The sequence below is a fragment of the Haliaeetus leucocephalus genome, unplaced genomic scaffold (assembly GCF_000737465.1).
Source record: "Haliaeetus leucocephalus isolate CR32 unplaced genomic scaffold, Haliaeetus_leucocephalus-4.0 Scaffold763, whole genome shotgun sequence".
NCBI lineage: Eukaryota > Metazoa > Chordata > Aves > Accipitriformes > Accipitridae > Haliaeetus > Haliaeetus leucocephalus.
The window spans coordinates 1,948,296-1,966,506 of NW_010973199.1; the positions used below are offsets into that span (position 1 = coordinate 1,948,296).

At 35.7% G+C, this 18,211-nt stretch overlaps 1 protein-coding gene across 1 annotated transcript; it reads left to right on the forward strand.

The window, feature by feature from the left end:
• Nucleotides 1-206: 206 nt before the first annotated feature.
• On the forward strand, nucleotides 207-14,182 carry ZNF800 (zinc finger protein 800). Its single transcript, XM_010581287.1, has 4 exons — nucleotides 207-317; nucleotides 2,570-2,665; nucleotides 6,262-6,405; nucleotides 9,369-14,182. Exons 1-4 carry the CDS (start codon nucleotides 257-259, stop codon nucleotides 11,132-11,134), a joined length of 2,067 nt encoding a protein of 688 aa, XP_010579589.1. The 5' UTR covers nucleotides 207-256; the 3' UTR covers nucleotides 11,135-14,182.
• Nucleotides 14,183-18,211: the final 4,029 nt, after the last annotated feature.

The window sequence follows — 18,211 nt, forward strand, 5'->3', positions numbered from 1 at the left end:
GAGCGGGGCGGCCGGGCTCGCCGCAGCGGCCGTTGCAGAGGGCGTTGTGAGACCTGCTGTAAACAATGGAAACTTTCTGCTGCGCGAAGGGTGCCGCTGCCTCCCGGCCTGCTGCGGCGGTGCCGCTGTAGGAAGTGGGTGTGCGGGGTTGGCGCTGTCCTGAGCCGCCGGTTCCTCGGGGCTGACGGTGAATTTGCTTATTTTGGCAGAAGCGAGCTGCTGGATGTAGAAGGGAAGTAGGTCGTGCGCACGGAAAATGCCTCTAAGGGACAAGTGTTGTCAGACTGACCACCATCACCATGGGTGCTGCGAACCAGGTACAGTGGCGCGCGATGCTTTGGCTCTTTTACTTCTCTCCTGCGTTAAAAGCTCGCGGGAGCTGTTGTGGTGTTGCAGATGTGCGTCATTAGTAGTGGCAGGTTTGGATATAAAAAGTTTCTGAATTTTGTTTGGAAACGGTTTTTTGATATCCTCGAACTGTCACGTTGAAATTATTTCAGGAAGATAATTTCTCAGTTCTTGCAGGATGTGTAACAATCCCCAAGCCACCACATGGGCACTGTATGCAGTGAGCAGAGGAAGGCAAGAAGTGCTGTAAAACAACTGACCTTTTCATTTCCAGAAGGTGTAATATTCTGAACTTTTTGTAGAATGACGTTTCTGGCAATCTCTTGCATTCGCTGTTTAAATTTTTACTTTACATCATCTCTGGTGAGCTCTGATGGACTTGGACTTCTTATTCTCAGAGAAGGAAAAAAACCCAACAAACCCAAGTCCTGAAACTGCTGTTTGCATTCCACTGCTGTGTGACATGGAAGATGCCTTCAGTGGAAAGTATAATGAATACTTAGAAGGTTCAGCCGTCTTGCTAGATTTTTTGTAATTGTTCTGCCTACTGTTATAATTGGTAGCCTAAAAGGGAATTTGGTTCCTTTCTTGTTGTAGAGTTTGTTGTTTGGATGCTTTCACTTGTGTTTTGAAAAGAAAGGCATCAGTTTGGGGAATTAATAGTTGAAAGCGTGAGCATGGCAACTTTGGTAATGCTCCTTTAATTAAATGTAATTTGAGACTAGGTATTGTTCAGCTAGTAGAAACATTTCTTTGTGTTTAAGATGAAATGGTTTTGAGTTGTTCTAATGCTTTAAAAAAGCTAAAATACTTTTCTTGCCTTACAAATAACAGTGACGTGTTATGTCTGTTTCACGTATGTCACTCCTCTTGATGTCAGTGGGTGTTGCACATGCATATTAGAGGCAGTATACAAACCAAAATATACTATTTTGAAGAATAGGGAATGGGCTAGTAGAATACAATATGTCATTGTGTTAGAGATCCCCAAACGATTAGCTGATTTGTGATGGTTGTTATGTGTTCGTATATATAATAGTATATTATGGGGCCAGCATAGTTGAGTGGGGTGTTCATTCTATCGTTCTTTTCTAGGACTGCTTTTCTTTCTGATGTTCTTTTTCAGCCTGAATTTATTTATAACCTTACAACTTTTAGAACGACTTCCCTGTCAAAATGTGTTTAATCTATTTGCATTTAGTATTTCTAAATAGTTTTATACTATGCCTCTACTGCTCTTTATCAAAAATAAATTTCTTAGAGATGCTCAGTGCTCCGTTTAAAAATGGAAATGTTACAATGGTGTTAAAAATCAAACCAAATGGGTAAGGTAGGAGCCGATTTATGCAGTACAAAGCTAGTTGTTCTGTCAATAAGCAAGTAAAAAGAAGACCTAACTAAGGATTTTGCAAACACATGCTTGAATAAGTGGTCTTATTCATTCAGATTTGGTTTTCCCTCTGGGCAAAGCTTAACTGCCATATGCATATGCAGCAATGGAATTCTGTTAATTTTCACATGCATAAATACTATGTGTTGAAATAACTAATAATCATCCTGATCAATAAATGTTTTAGTTGCAATACATTTTACAAAGATTGTGATGTGGAATGAAACTTCAAAAGTAAGGTATTACTTCAGCAGTTTGCTTGAACCAGAAGCATTTCTTGAATGTGGTTTTGCTTGTTAAAAATATTATAATAGCTATTTTTGGTATATACTACGTAGTTATGCTTGTGCTTTTTTTCCTGATCATTGCTACTTTAAATTTGAATTCAGTGCTCAGGTGTGTACTGGCAACATTGAAATCACATAGTATGCTGTGAAGTACAGTATTTGGTAATGCTTTTTTGTACATCTGTTTCAGTTTGAACGGTGGAAGTCAAGTAGATTGTTCTGGGGAATTGGTTTAATTGATGGAAATTTCTAGTGAGTTAATTTGGGTTTATATACTTATATGTTTTTGTGTTTGATACACACAGCTTTACACATTTTCTTTAAATAATCAAAATGACAGCAAACTGTCAGAAGGTATCATGGCTGGAAAATTCAGTATTAACTTTTTTAATTCAATGTAGATGAAAATTTTTGAGTAAGGCAACTTTTACTTTAGTTCTGGCTTTTCTTTTTAGCTAGTTTACTGTGTGCACGGAAAATCCATAACTTAATAAAAATCAGCTGAGCGTTCTCTAATGGCTTATTATCCTTTTATATTTTTCAGTGCATCTGTTGGAACCTGGTGATCCTCCGTTATTACAGCAGCCTCTGCAAACATCAAAATCTGGTATTCAACAAATCATTGAGTGTTTTCGATCAGGTATGAAACTATGCCTAACTCTTAAAAAGTTCATTACCTTGTTAGAAGAGTTATATATATTTAGTATATTAAAATAACCAACACCTGACTTTCTACATATTTGCAAACTATTGGTAGGTTTTTGGAATTAGGTGCTGTTCATTTTAATAAGGGTTTTCGTATAAAGTAGTGGAGATACAGTTCCTTCTGTATAGTAATCTTTCAGAAACATTAAAAATTAGTTTGTTGTTCTGCTTTGAGTCATCCCTCCTGCTGTTATTACTCCTGCTGAGTTTATCCTAAAACTTCTGAGATGAAGAGAAAATGCAGTATTTACCTTGAACTGTTTAGAATTGCTTTATCGTGTTACTTTTAAGGTGTTCCTTGGTTGTTTTGGGGATTTGCAATACATAGCAGTGAACGTAAGAATAACAACTGAGCGTTTGGGTGAGCATGCCAGAGATGATTGAAACCTTTAATGTTTTCCAGCTGTTTCTACACTTCTCATATGGCAAGCCAAACATTTTATTTTCACAACCCTTGGTGCAAGAACACAGCAGTTACTACAAAATTAAAGCAATGTCTTTAATGCTACTATCTATATGTTTCTAGGTTTTTCCACATTGAGCTGTTATATGTATGAAATGTTTCATGTATAAATCATCACTGCTATGTAATAGGATGCATATCTGGGCTGGGTCTTGTAAAAGGGCACAATATTTAAGTTCTCCACTAGCATTTCAACAACTTAAGAAGAAAAACTGGATGTGAGAGTCATCATTAATAACCTTTTTTAGTTTGGTTGAGGTTGCCTAAGGCCTCAGGGTATGCATGGCAGGCTTCCTTTGCTTGAAGTGGATTAATGGAATCTCTACTGGTCATGGCGCAAACTAGGTGCAAGGACTCTGTCTCTGGGCTACTTCTGGATTGTCCTCACTGACAGGTGTTAAATTGATAGTTTACCTTGACATCTTCAGCCATCTGCACCAGGGAGGTTGGACAGAAAGCAAAAGGACTTAGACCAAGGTTTTACTGGTTAGTTTTGAACAAGCAACATTTCGTTATGGAAGGAAACTATTTTGATTCTTGTGGTAAAGAAATAGGGATTAAAGCCAGAGTATTGTCCATAACTATTTAAGCAGATTTAGCAGAAGCTTCTGTCATACAAAGCATTAAGAATAACATGAAGTTGAATCTAAATTTTTTTTTTCTAAAAATGAAATTGCTTGCTAAATGCATAAACTTTGGTATTTCTGCCAGAGAGGTATTTGTAATAACCAATGTTCTGTACTAATTTCCTGTGACTATGATGTTATTCTAGTGTCAACATTTACAAATATTAACAGAATTTGATGAAGTATCACCTGCCCCAATTAGATGGAACTACAAAATAGAGAAGGCAGCATATGCTGGCAGAAGACTGACTGCTTGTTGCCACAGTCTGCAGTTAGTGAAGAATAAGGAAAGGATTATTTTTTTTTTCCTCTGCCTGCTGTGTCCACAAAACCAGTGGATGTTTTAAATTTATTTCCAGAAGTCCCTAAAGATCTACAGTTTAATTCAAAAGGACCAATTATTTTTTTACTCCCACCAGTGAAAAGCTTCATAGTTGCATAAGGATGGTTTGAAGCCAGAGTGACTACCGTGTCATCTAGTCTGACCTCCAGTACGTCATAAGTACTTTAATCTCACCCAGTAATTCTTAAGCCAAATAATTTGGATTAGACAAAAACATTTCGGTCCTGAATGGAAAGAGACTGAAATACCAGTATAACAGGAGAGAGGATGAGGGACTTGTGTGTCCCTTGACTGGGAACTAGTGGAGAATTAGATGATTTTTTTGTTTTGTTTGGGAGGGGGCTTTGTGGCTAGGGCATGCATCAACAGCATGGCCAAACTTTGGTTTATTATGTGCTATTGCCAAATTGGAGGCCTTTCGTTTGAATTGTAGTTTGGTAACTTACTGGAATTTTATCTACATGGAGCATCTTCAGTTTTTTTCAGCTGGGTTTTTGTCAGTGGTTTTCTTTATGTGCAGAAATTCAAACGTTGGTTGGTGAATCTGAGTAGACAGCTTGCTTTTGGGGGAACTCTGTACAATTTTTAAATTTGGGGTTTTCACTAAATCTAAATATTTGTCCAGTAGTCTGTTTGTAAAAATACAGGTCAGATGAAGGTGAGGTTAGTAACACTTGGAAGAGGGAGCAGTGAGGGTAAAAGACAATAGGCTAGGGCTGTGGCCCAGGAAAGGTGTAGGGGAGGACAGAAACTGGATGGTAGCCTCAGATAGTCAAGTTTGGGTCTCATTTTTAAGCAGTTGTTGAAGAAGGAGAAGACGCTGTGCTTAGCTATAAAACTCGGTCATAAAAAATTTTGCAGTACTACTATTACACCAAGAAATAAAAAGTTGTCTTGGTAAGGCCCACTCATATTGAATAACTATTGTTATGAAATTAGAGTTTCATTCAGGAAATAGTTTTGCAGTGTGATTCGAGTTTGATCTTTAGAAGGAATTCTTAATAGAAGTGTCTGTGATGACAGAAAACTTGAACTTCTATTTCAGCTTGAAGAATGTCTTGATGCTGTTTCACAGATTTCTGATATTATTTATTTTTGGTCCAGTTTCTTTATACTTTGCTCGTTGGACTAATTTTGATTTATTCCATTGTAAGAAAAAATCAAGTTAGAGAAATTAGCTGAATTTGGTTACCTAGTGTTTTTTTCTAATCCGAGTGGGTAAGCATTCAGCATTTAGTAATCGATTGCTAATTGTAGGCATTCCGTTCATAATTTTCATGAGATGAGAAATGAAGGAGTGGTTTTGAAGTGTAACTTAAACTCTGAATCCTTTAGTTCTTTAAGCAAAGCAGGAGCTGGAATACCTCAGCAACGCTAGATCAGACTGTATCTTTGTGTTTTGTTGTTTTGGTTTTTTTTAATACACAATGTATAATAGTCTGGAAAACCTGCATATTTTGTCACACTGCCTATGTTTTAATAGAAAACTTTCTGACTTAAATGATATATATTTTCCTTTCAGCAGGCTGAAAATATGTCTACAGTTCTACTTTCTTGCCTAAGCATCTTCATCTTGATCTTGGGTCAGATACCTAGATGTAGTAACATTTCTTGACCTGTTATTCTCTTTGTTTTATTGTATGCTTTAGTTTTTTGCCTTACTGGGTGCTGTTTTTACATGAAATAGCTGTGTATCTCTTTGTTTTCCTAGTGCTGTTGGATAAGCTTAAAGAAAAAATATTGCAGGCTTCTTTAAATGCTCTAGGTGCTTATTCTTTCCTCTTGGGCAATTGTATTGCAGCAACCTGATACTGTAGTATGGACTCCTCCTAATATTAGCTGTTAGTTTTTATCATCGCACTCTCCTAGTAAACTGTAATGTGTGTAATCCTTGACTTTTTTTTTTTCAAACTAGTCTTGTTTTTGTAGTGAAACTTGGAGTATGTGTCATAAGTTTACAGTGCAATGAAGTAGCATTAACACAAGATAAAACGCTGTTATAATTGTCACGTTTTAAAACGTTTCTACTTTTGTGGGATGATGTGAATTAAAAGATGAACAGAAAACCTTCCTTAAGTGTAACATTTTTTTTATTACAGGAACTAAACAACTTAAACATATCTTATTAAAAGACGTGGACACCATTTTTGAGTGTAAATTATGCCGAAGTCTCTTCAGAGGATTACCAAATTTAATTACTCATAAAAAGTTCTATTGTCCTCCAAGTCTCCAGATGGATGATAGTAAGTCTTACTAATTGAAAGTGTTTAATAAAGCTACCTGAAGTTGAGAAACTTATCTTTCTGTATCTTTTATACAAACACACCAGAAACAAAATGCAAAAAAAGTGGAATTAAATTTCAATAGTAACATATGTAGATCACTCTTATGTTAGTAAAGAAGCTACAGCACTGACTTCATATGCATTAACAACCAAGACCCATGTCAATGTCATACCTTCATAGCTAGTTTATATGTCCAGCCTTTTAATAAAGTGTCACTGTTAACACTTTTTATTCCTTCTTCCCCTTTTTCTTCCCTGAATTTCCCTCTTTACTGTGAAAGATACCAAAATGTATGCCAAAGGACTGGGAAATTAATCTTATAGAAGAATGTGGATCTAACAAGGCTTTTCAGTTTTAGATCAGCATAGCTCTGATGGACTTCAGCTGGATCCTGTAAAGTGGCTTGGATCAGTGTCTGTTATTTTCTCTTGTACTTGGGAAGCACTCAGTGTCATGGATGCAATCCTCCAGTCTTACTCATTATGAAACACAGACTAAAAGTTCACCATTTTCTTTAAGGACTTGTGCTTCAATAATAGTATCTCTTTCCCACTGCCTCACCTCAGCTGCTCTAAGATATTCTATGTGATCATGCCTAGCCCACCACCTGTGTTGCAGAAATTAAATTTCATTATTAAAAGAAAGTAACCGAAATGATGAGGAAAAAATAAAGTAGTATATTTTTATGGAAAAAAGAAATTTATTAAAGTGTCATTCCAGTGATGACTTTTTGTTGATCTGAGTAAAGCTGAGTAATTTGGAAATGTGCCAGCATTCAAAAATGCTTTGTAAAGCTTTCTAATTGTCTTGATCTCTTGACTAGATAGACATAGGTGCAGTGAGAATTTTTCTTTCCTGATTAATGCCTTCCTGCCTCAACATTTCAAAAATAAGAATGAACAGAGATTTTATTTAGGTGATTTTTGTCCCACATTGTATCAGCTAGCGTTGTGACGAGAAGGTGAAAAGACTAGTACTGTCACCTTCCTTAAAGGAGTATGCTTAGCCAGTTGCAGAGAGTCAGAGAGCTTCTCTGTGAAAAGGGATGAGTTGTATTTTCAAAGCTAGGTCAGAAGTGCATCTGACTTAGATGCGAAAGTTTCTAAGCAAAATAAGATTCCCATCCAGCTCCTGACATTCTAGCCTTCATTTAATTGGCTGGTTAGGTTTCATATTTCACTGTTCACTAGGAGGGGTACAAATGAAGAGAATAATACTACATGCTCTGCATAAAACTGTATAAATACTCATGTTTTATGTAAAATTGAGTATGATGATTATTGAAGAAAGTGGGAGTTTTTTTCAATAAATAAAAGATAGCGAACAAGAGGTAGGAATAAAAGTATAGTGTCCCCATGGTGAAGAATTCCAAAGACTATTCCCTGATGACTTTTTTGAGATGTATTCTGTTAGTGTAGTCATTAAGTAGTCTGAAAAGGTGCTATAAAATAGGAAGGACTTTTTACCCTTGATAAAAATTATATGGATAGTCCTCTTTGAAACTGACTGCAAAAAGTGTTAAAAATTCAGTGTTAAAAGATGAGTTCTGAGCAACAAAACAGCATATTTCTTTTACCGACACTCTTTTCATGTATTGCTGGCAGTGTGAAAGGAACAGCCCTAAGTGTGGGGTTTTAATTAGCTGTTACCAAGAATCGTATCTTCAAATCACCATGGATAATTTTGAGCTGTATCATCCCAGTGCCTCACCTTTTTGCTGTGGCACCCTGGCTTCTTAGTTAGGCCAGTGCAGATGCTTAGCGTATCATGCTGGGAACTAGATCACTGAACTACTTTGGCATTTAAAAACAGGGTATTACTGATGCCTGTAAAATCATGAATGACATGAAGGTAAATGAGAGCAATCGTTTGTTTTTCTTTTTTTTTTTCATAATACAAAAACTGTGGGATATCCAGCAAATTTACCAGCCAGTAAAATTATCAGTATTTCTGGTAAAACATACAAAACCCCACAGTTTAACATTGTGGTAGCCAAGAATATAAATGCTTCAAAAGCATTTGAATAAACTTTTTTGAAACTAGGTGTTTTAAAACAGTACTTTAAAGGCAGACTTCAGCTTGAGAAGTATACTGGCATCAGACAAACAAGGAGAATCCCTATATCCTTCTTTCTTGCTTTTTAAGTCTGCTCCAACTCATTATCAGGGCAGAACACAGGATCAACCTTTGGTGAGCCTCAGTGAAATTATCCTTTCTTAAAATAACTTATTTGGCTCAGTTTTCATTCTTTTGAGAAATTAGTACAATTTTTTCCTCTGAGTAATACAGGATTTTTCTGTCCTTAACATTTACTATCTTACTGTATCACTGAGCCTATTATCTGCTTTGGTACTACTAAAAGCTTTCTCTGCCTCAGAAGTTAAAGTTCTCTCTTACCTACTTATATCTTCATGCAGTGCTCAGGTTACACAGGCATTTCATTCTTAAGTCCTTAAGAAGGACTGTTCAGGATTCACAAAGAGCTTATTTCCAGAATTAGATTCCTTTATTGAGAATGGCCATTTCCAGCAGTAGGAAAATCAGTTTCTAATGATATTTCAGTCTTAGTTGCGCACTTGGAGAACAAGCTCAGTCACATGGTGTTATTTTTGCAATTGATACAGATTTTTAAAGATCAGTTTAATTCCAGGCAAACCAATTTTTAGTTTGGGTGGCTTTCACATTAGCATGCTAGAAGGGTGTACTTCCAATATTGGCTTTGTAATAAAAAAGTAACTTGTACTGATATGATAACAATGATTACTCAAAGCCTCTAAGTATAAATACTCAGGAAAATAGTAAAAATACAGGATTTGTGCAAATTTGGTGACTGAATTGACATAGTGGTTAAAAGATACTTTGAAATTTAAAAAATTTGAAATTACCAAATCATTAAAAAATACTTTTGCTTCTTTTCACAGACCTCCCAGATATAAATGATAAACAGAGTCAAGCCATAAATGACCTCCTGGAAGCAATCTATCCAAGGGTAGATAAGCAAGAATATGTAATTAAATTGGAACCTATAGAAACTAATCAGAATGCTGTATTTCAATATGTTTCAAGGACTGATAGCCCAGATGAGAACATAGAAAGTAGTAGTACCCCTGATCAAGTTCCAGTACAGATACAGGAGCCCAGCACTGAGCACTCCAAGACTGTTTCAGCTCCAGCCCCAGTCCCAGCTGGGGAGACTGTAGAATTGCCTCCTGCTGATCCTGTTACAAACAAGGTAATACCTACTCCTGAAGAACAGCCTCCGGCAGTAAATCCTGAGTTGGACTCTCTGGATAATTCTGATTTTGGCCACCAGTTGATATGCTGCCTTTGTAGGAAAGAATTTCATTCCAGACGCAGTGTACGCCGGCACATTCGAAAAGTACACAAAAAAAAGATGGAAGAGCTAAAGAAGTATATAGAAACAAAAAAGAAACCAAATCAGTGCTCTGCAAAAGGACGAAATAAGAATGTTCTTGTAACATTAGGTAGAAGTTGTCCTGTATGTTATAAATCATTTGCTACAAAAGCCAACGTAAGGAGGCATTTTGATGAAGTTCATAGAGGATTAAGAAGGGATTCCATTACTCCTGATATAGCTACAAAGCCTGGGCAACCTTTGTTCTTGGATACAGTTTCTGCTAAAAAATCTTTTAAGACCCGAAAACAAAAGTCGTCTTCAAAGGCTGAATACAATTTAACTGCATGCAAATGCCTTCTGTGCAAGAGAAAATATAGTTCACAAATAATGCTGAAAAGGCACATGCAAATTGTTCACAAGATAACTCTTTCTGGAAAGAACTCTAAAAGAGAGAAAGGACCCAACAATACTGCCAATGGCACAGAAATAAAAGTAAAAGTTGAACCAGCAGATTCTGTAGAACCTTCACCCCCTTCCATTGCCCTTTCTCCGCAGAATGAATTAAAGGGAACAAATCATTCAAATGAGAAAAAGAGCACACCGTCAGCACAGAAAAATAAAGTTAAACAGGACCCTGAAAACCCTAAATCAACTTCTAAATCAACCACTAAATCAACCTGTAAATCAGCCTCTAAATCAACCTCTAAATCAACCAATGCATCTGCTGCAGGTGGCCAGCAAAAAACCAGGAAGCCAAAACTTTCAGCTGGCTTTGACTTCAAGCAGCTTTACTGTAAACTCTGTAAACGCCAATTTACTTCTAAACAGAACTTGACAAAACACATTGAATTACACACAGATGGAAATAACATTTATGTTAAATACTACAGGTGTCCACTCTGCTCTTACGAAACACGTCGCAAACGTGATGTGATAAGGCATATAACTGTAGTTCATAAAAAGTCACCACGCTACCTTGGGAAAATAACTGCAAGTTTAGAAATTAGAGCAATAAAAAAGCCAATTGATCTTGTTCTAAATAAGGTCACAAAAAGAGGCCCTCAGAGGGATGAAACAAAACAGATTGGTTCAAAACAGGATGTCACCTCTAATTCTCCCAATAAAAAGTATGAAGGAGCTGATGTTGGTATTGAAGTAAAAGTAACAAAAAACTTTTCTCTGCACCGATGCAATAAATGTGGGAAAGCGTTTGCTAGAAAAGCTTTCCTAGAACATCATAAGAAAACCCACAAAGCAAATGTATCTCATTCACCTGAAGAAAATAAAACCAAAGGCAGAAGTACAAGATCTAAAGCTGTTGTCTGGTGAGGAGAAAGAAGAAGTGTTTTGTCTTTTTTTTTTTTTTTTTAAAAAAAAAACAAATCCACTGCCTTTCTTTTGCTGTTGTTGATTTATTTCTGAAAATATATTTTTCCATAGATTTTATGGTTTAGTGGCTTAAATACTAAGGTAGATGTCAAATTTGTTTCTTAGATTTTGTTTTTAGTGTTTTGGAAAAGAGCTAATTTCTAAATTTGTCATTGTAGGTAGTTGAAATAGAATATGGATTAAACTGTACCGAGTCAACTCTTTAAATTGTCTTAAGGCATCTATTGTAATCAAGCTAATATATGTACATTTCTAAAATAGTAATTTTCTAAAATTAACAATACTTTGGTTTGAATAACTTAACCTGTTAATTAACTTCTCTGTTACCCAGTTGAAGAAGTACTAAAGGTACTACAGTAAAAGTTGTTGACAGAAAGAATCCCTATGAACTTATTGAAGGAATCATTTGTCCTTTTTTTTTTTTTTTTAATTTTAACGTGTATTGCCTATGCCCTGTCAACAAAAGGACATAGAACAGGTTTTTTGAATGTAATTCAGATGCTTAGTTGCTTTGATTTAAAATCAGTATGAGTTAGGTGCCTACAAACACCTTTAAAATCATCAAATTTAGGATTTGATTCTTTTCATGCTTATTTATATAAGCACGGGTTTGGAGTCTTCTGGTCATTGATTTTTTTAAAGTGTTTGAGTCTCATCAAGAATTTTTGTTTTAAGTCTAAGTATGCTTAGAAGTCTGGCCAAGATTTTTCTAAACTTCTGCTTATATGGTACCCTGGGAATTTTTTTACACTTGGAAGGGTTGTATTCATAGTTTCTCAGTTTTCCATAGCCTTCATGTTAAAGATGGCCTATTTTTAAAATGACCTTTTAAAAAAAGAAATAATGTATGTACGCGGTCAGTTTGTGTTTCAGAATGACCAACTGATGCCTGAAGGTTGGGGGATTGTACAAAAAATTATAATGAAGAGAGACAATAATGATACCTGTAAGAGTTTTTAACATCCTTATTCAGAATTATCTTTCTAGCGTATTTGGTGGAAAGAAAACCAAGTATATGTGCCTTGTTCTATATTTCAACTCTGAAATGCTATTTCCCAGGAGCTAATTTGATGTGAGTTCAGCTTTTGTAGTGAATTGCCATCCAGCTATGTTAAGTTGTAATCTGATGCTTTTGTGACTTTGTAACAAATCCTGGCTAAGTAGGACAGAACTTCAAAAATGAACTGAGCTGGACCCTGAATTTTGCTGAATTTAAGAAGAGGAGTGACTTCTGCAATTTGATCAAGAATTAAAAATTTAGCCTTATAAATTATTTATGTTTTGTAATTTAAAACAGAATTATATGGGTAAACTCAAAGTATTAATTTATTCTCATTTCTCCTCTCAGATAGATTCAAGTGATGTTCGGAAAGTTTGGAGTTCATTTGAATGAAAAAGACTTTAGTTTGTTGTTGGAACCGCTAATATCTTGATAATGGTACTATAAGGAGGAAATATTTTCATAAGCTGTTGTTTTCTTACTAAATTAGTAACTATTCTGACTGCTTGTAGGACAGTGCCTCCTCCCAAAACACTGAATTAGTTGAAATGCACATGTGCTTCTAAATTAGCAGTTACCTCTATGCAGTTGAGGTTTGACACAGTATAGAACAAACTTTCTGAAATTAAAAAAAAAGTACAGGAGCAAGTTAATGAACAGCAGCTTTGGAAGAAGATTTTTATTCCTCATTTAGGAAATCATCTTCAGAGAGCTCATTGTGCATACTGGTCCTCTCTGGTAGTGCCAGTTGATGAACAGCTCTAACTTTTGTGCGATATCCTACTTTGGCAAATGTGTTATATACTGTTTTAAATTTATTACAAATGAATGTATGAGAGCAAACAATGTAGTGTATATTGGCTGAATTGTACTAATTTTTAGTATTTGCCATAACATCAGTTTGTTCATATTGACTAATTTCCCAGTTCTGGGACATTCTGAATTTCACTGTACTGAAATTGCTTCAAAGATCTCCATTTTGTTTCCGTATGTGATTCATAGGAAAACCTTGTAAACATCTAGGAAGTTTACAAGAATATCCACATTCCTCAATTCTTTAATTTTAAAAAAAAAATTATACACAAGCACTTTAATGATAGTTGCAGTTTATTTTTTCAGTTTATTTTTTGAAAGATCAACACACTAATGTTAATATGAAGGTAGTGAATATTTGCTGATGTATTATAGACAGACAATCTGTGCACAACCACTTATAATGTTAGCTTATTTCATTAAATATTAATAAAAAGGGAGGATAGTATGGGAGAAACTTGAAAAATTTTTTCTCTCAAGATCATGAATGACCACTATAGGTAGCACTTGACTTGTATAATTTGGAAAATGTTTTAGATACCTTTTTTTAACCTTTTAATCAAGAGTGTAGTAAAACAGTCGCATGCCTACCATTATGAAATTCTTGGCAGGTTTCATGCGTCAGTGGTTTGGACTTTTTTGGTTGGTTTGGTTTGTTTTTTTTTTTACTTTTTAGAAAATATTTTGTTTAGTGATTTGTGTCAAATTGCTACAATTTGAAAGGTATTGTACATCAGAAGAAATACCATGTTTTTATATAGGTTCACTCCCTTACTTAGGGAGGTGCCTCGTGTTCATATATACTTTTTGTATAAAATATATCTAAAAATGTTGATCACAAGATCAGGAGTAAAAATACTTTTATGGATAGAGAAATATTTGGCCCTGTTAGTGCATTGCACTAAAAATACTGTGAATGGGAACTGGACTGTAGCTGTTGCTCAAAGTGTTCTATATTGAATGTACATGCTTTTGTTTGGATAAATGTACTGTATTTGATGGAAAATAAAGCAGACTGGAAATCACTTTTAAGTGTGCATAAACAAAAAGATGTCATGTTTGTAAACCTGCCATATCTATCACTCCAAAATCAGAAATTACAGTGTTTGCATTTTTGTAAAGTTTTACTCTTTGATCACTGAAACTAGTTGTTTGTAATATTCTGTTGTAATAAATGTTTTTCTTTGTTATTAAAAGTTTGGCAGTTGTGGAGTGAACACTTCTCCACACTGATGGTTGGCCCTTGCTATATTTTTAGAAAACACTGTTGATCCTGGCTTTTTGTTCCTTGTAAAGGTATCTCTTCCTTAACTGAGAAAAGCTTTTTTAAATTATCCTTTTAAAACAAAAGTGAATATTAATATTGAAGGAGATAGGCTATGCTGGGTTTTGTAATGATAAAATAGGGTTACCTAGTTTTGCATTGCAAATAATGTTGGTAGCATCTAATGTTACTTCTTTTTACTGGAATATAAGAAAAGAACTGCCATAATCATTGTTTATTCTTTTGTAAAGGAAGACGTCAAGCTATTTATGTGAGTGGATTTTAACAAATGTTCCTGAATGCCTGTGTATTAAGATTAGGAAAGTAAATTGCAGGTGTAGTGATAGAATAACTGTTCATTCCTCAGCTAATCCTTGTGGTTTCTGCTGTCTGTTCTGGGTAAGTGTGCAGTATACATCTTGAAATATGTGAAGGTGAAGTTACTCCTATTTCAAAGGTAAGCTTTCTTCTAAAGGATCTCCAGTTATGCATCCATGTAGATAAACAGAGCTACAAAACTGTTTTGTTCTACTTGAAGCTTTGGGTAGCATATTTCTTCTTAAAGGTGTGGCTTAATAATTCACAATTGCCATAACTTGGTTGTGTTTGGGTTTTGTGGGTTTTTTTATGTATCTTTCCATGAGGTTAAATCTACTGGGTAGTTCTTTTGAAGCACAAGTCTCCTTTTCATTCTGACTTGTGGAATAGCTTTGTTTTCTCTTTTTCCAATAATCAAAATAAATTATTTGATTATGATGGACTTGTTCAATTTAGTGATTTTTTGTTTTAATCTTTCCATGCAACCATCTTGAATGGGAGGAGACAAAAATTTGAAGGGAGAAGGATTGCTAATTGTTGCTTTTAATTCACACAATGCGTATTTTTTGAAAAATCCTGAAAAGCTGTAATAAAGCTTTGAATATAGTCAAGATCTGTATGGGCACTTATTTGTGCGGTTACACATTAATGTCTCTGGATATGAATTTTTAGTTAAGATGCAGTCTTGCATCATTGATAAAGCACATTGGTTTGGCTTGTTTTGCTTGGACTAGCCAAAGACAAATGTGAATTCTTTAGTGGCCCTTTGAATTAAGGTTGTGTCTTGTTAAAAGACATTTTTATTCAGAATGAATGTGAGATGCCTTACGGAAAACTGAGGATGATCTAAGCATTCTGTATGGAAGCCTTTCTGATTTTTTTTTTTTTTAAGTGATACATATCTTCTGATAAGGCTTTGAGGGGCTGGCTTTAATTGATGTGAAATCTTGCATAAACAAGTGAAACTCACTTATATTAGAGGTATCAGACTTGCTGAAGTCTAATAATGTGCTGTCTTCTGTCTCAGTCTCACCTGTTCTTTAGTTAATCATTTCTCAGCTGAGGGTGTCTGGTCTTCCTGGTTTTATTTTTTTCTGTTTAATTTTGGAGTGTTTTCTATTTTTATGTTTTACTTGTCTTTGCTGTCTGGAACATTAAGATTACAGGGCTAGAAGTCTTTGTAGTGTTTGGCCTTCTCAATTTTATAGGAGAATTAAAGAAAACTGTAGCTTAGTTGATGGTGATTATCACCATTTGGTTTTTTATTTGCTTCTGCTGGGACAAACTTAAAAGCTACTGTGTGAAGGATTTGTGTGACTGGTCAAGTGCTTGAAGTACTTGGAAAACAATACTGGTTTTGACTGATGGCTGAAAGAATTGTGGGTAGATGTTTCACATCATTCCCTTTTGCTGAATAGTGAAATACAGCAATTGGTTAATGGCAAAGGTAGACTGGTATGTTGGTTGGGGTAGAGGTAGAGAAGAATGTGACCTCAATAATTATATTGATGGAGAACCCCTGGTGTTTGTACTAATAAGTGGACTTTCAAGAGGGACCACTGGCTGGGTATAAAGGTTCTCCACCCATCTGGAAAAGGGGAGCAGAGGGGAAGTGAATGATGTGGAATACATTTTAGTTCCCTTTTGTAGGGAACTTGCTTCCCAGTATTCCTCTGTTACAGTCTTAAAGTAGTAGTTTCATAGACACAAAGTGGAATGTAATTTGAAAAGTTAGGATTGTTTGGGTTCATTGATTCCTTTGGGGATTGGCAAGATACTGGTTATCTTAATAAAAGCGTTGTATACTTGGAACCATGTCTCAAATGAGGAAACAGTGTCATTGACTTTGGAGGATTTAGTGGGAAATGAAGATAGCCTGAGCCTTTGATAGCACATAGATCAAATACGTTTTTCTTCCAAATAGTTCAAACTATGTACAGTTTCACTGCATTGCCAGGAGCAATTGCTGGCATGGTTGTTGCGAAGTCTGGATGGCTGAGGAGGATGTGCTCTTGTATCTTGCTATAATGTTACTCTTCAGAAGCAGATTTTATAGTGGTTTTAACTCCGTTACAGGTAGGATTGAGGTTCTCTGTGTCGGTGATCCACTGCACTAAATTTATTAGCTTTGGTAATACAGGTATTTTTTTCTGGCAACGGCGGTTGTTTTCCTGCCATTTCAGTCTAAGGCAATTCAGATTTACCTGATCTGTCCTCCTAGCACAAGCGTTTCTGGAGTAATAGCTAGTTCAGCTCTCTTGGCTGAACTGGATTTGCTCTTTCACGTTACTTAATGTGCTTTGAGCCTCGAGTCAGCTCCTTTATTAGGGGCAAAACAGTCTGCTTTGATGATATTCCCACAGCTGTTGATGTTACCTAAAACAGTTCAGTGGGTTCTGGGGCAGAATGTAGAACATAAAGCACAGTCTGGGGTTTGCAGCATATCTTGTGTGCACATGCTCATACCTTTTTTTCCTTCCTTGCTCACATGTTTTATTCTCCAGGATGTTGTGGTTTTACAGTTCTCAGCTTGTGACTTTCTGCAGCAAACAAAGGGATGAGTAAGATAGTTTAAAGTCACTGTCTTGTGGCAAGACAGGTCGGTTGCAGCGTAGACTTAAAACAGGTGGGGGTATGCAAAATATAATAATCTATTTCCTTCGTAACAGTATATCTAAATCTGAACTGTCACTCTCTCTTTGAAGAAACATAACTACCCAAGAATGAACAAGCCTAAAATGGACACATTCCATCCTTTAAATGTGTAAAGCTGCATTTTCCATCAAAAATATATTCATGATATAGGCAAGTAGCTGGAGATCTATAATTTCTTTCAGATATAGAAGTGGGAACAGCTTCCCAAATTTGAGACATTTTTCTGCATGGTGTCAAACTGTTAGTAGATTAGGTTGTATCTGGATTCACAGGGTTTAAGATCAGGTGTCTATGCTGGCTCAGGGCACTTGTTCCCATTAGTATAAATAAGGAAAACAAGGTGCACATCTCTGTTGACTTTGATCAGAACTGAACAGATTGTGGGTGACTTTGTTGTTTTTTATTAAATCTCAGTAGGTAAATACAGATATTTGCTCCTCAAAGAACATTTGCATATGGTAGACTCCTCTGTGGTATTTCATATTTTTTTTCTGTGCATATGTGGGACTTGGGAACAGATAAGGATATAAGTGTTGACATCTAAGTAAGGATGCACGACATGATCTTTTAGGTATGCTGACATGGAATTGTCAAGAGTAGCACGTCAGTATAAAAATGAGAAAGTTGAGAGAGTGTTGGTGGGCTACTTGGGGAGAATTTAGATAGCAAGTCTGAGGTATATACATCCATCTTTAAATGATGGGGTTGAGTTGACCAGAGCCTTGAGGTGAAACTGTCCCACATTTTCTTTTAAATGGCTACAACAGCAGCCTTCCAGCCTGTGAAATATGGATGCTATTAGAACACAAAATATTAAAGTAGAGGAATAATACTTTGTATTGGAACAGAATCTGTCTGTTTAAATATAAAAAAAGTTGAAAAATGAAGCTCTTGCCCTCTTTGCATGCGGGTGTCATTCCTTCTAGTCTGAGCTAACTTTCAGTGTCTTTCTAGTTTGCACCAACTG

Excerpts from the sequence above, each read along its gene's own strand:
- ZNF800 (XM_010581287.1), top strand. The coding sequence starts at position 257 with ATGCCTCTAAGGGACAAGTGTTGTCAGACTGACCACCATCACCATGGG. Across the intron at positions 318-2,569 it reads CCATGGGTGCTGCGAACCAG|TGCATCTGTTGGAACCTGGT; the intron begins GTACAGTGGCGC and ends TATATTTTTCAG. Across the intron at positions 2,666-6,261 it reads CATTGAGTGTTTTCGATCAG|GAACTAAACAACTTAAACAT; the intron begins GTATGAAACTAT and ends TTTTTATTACAG.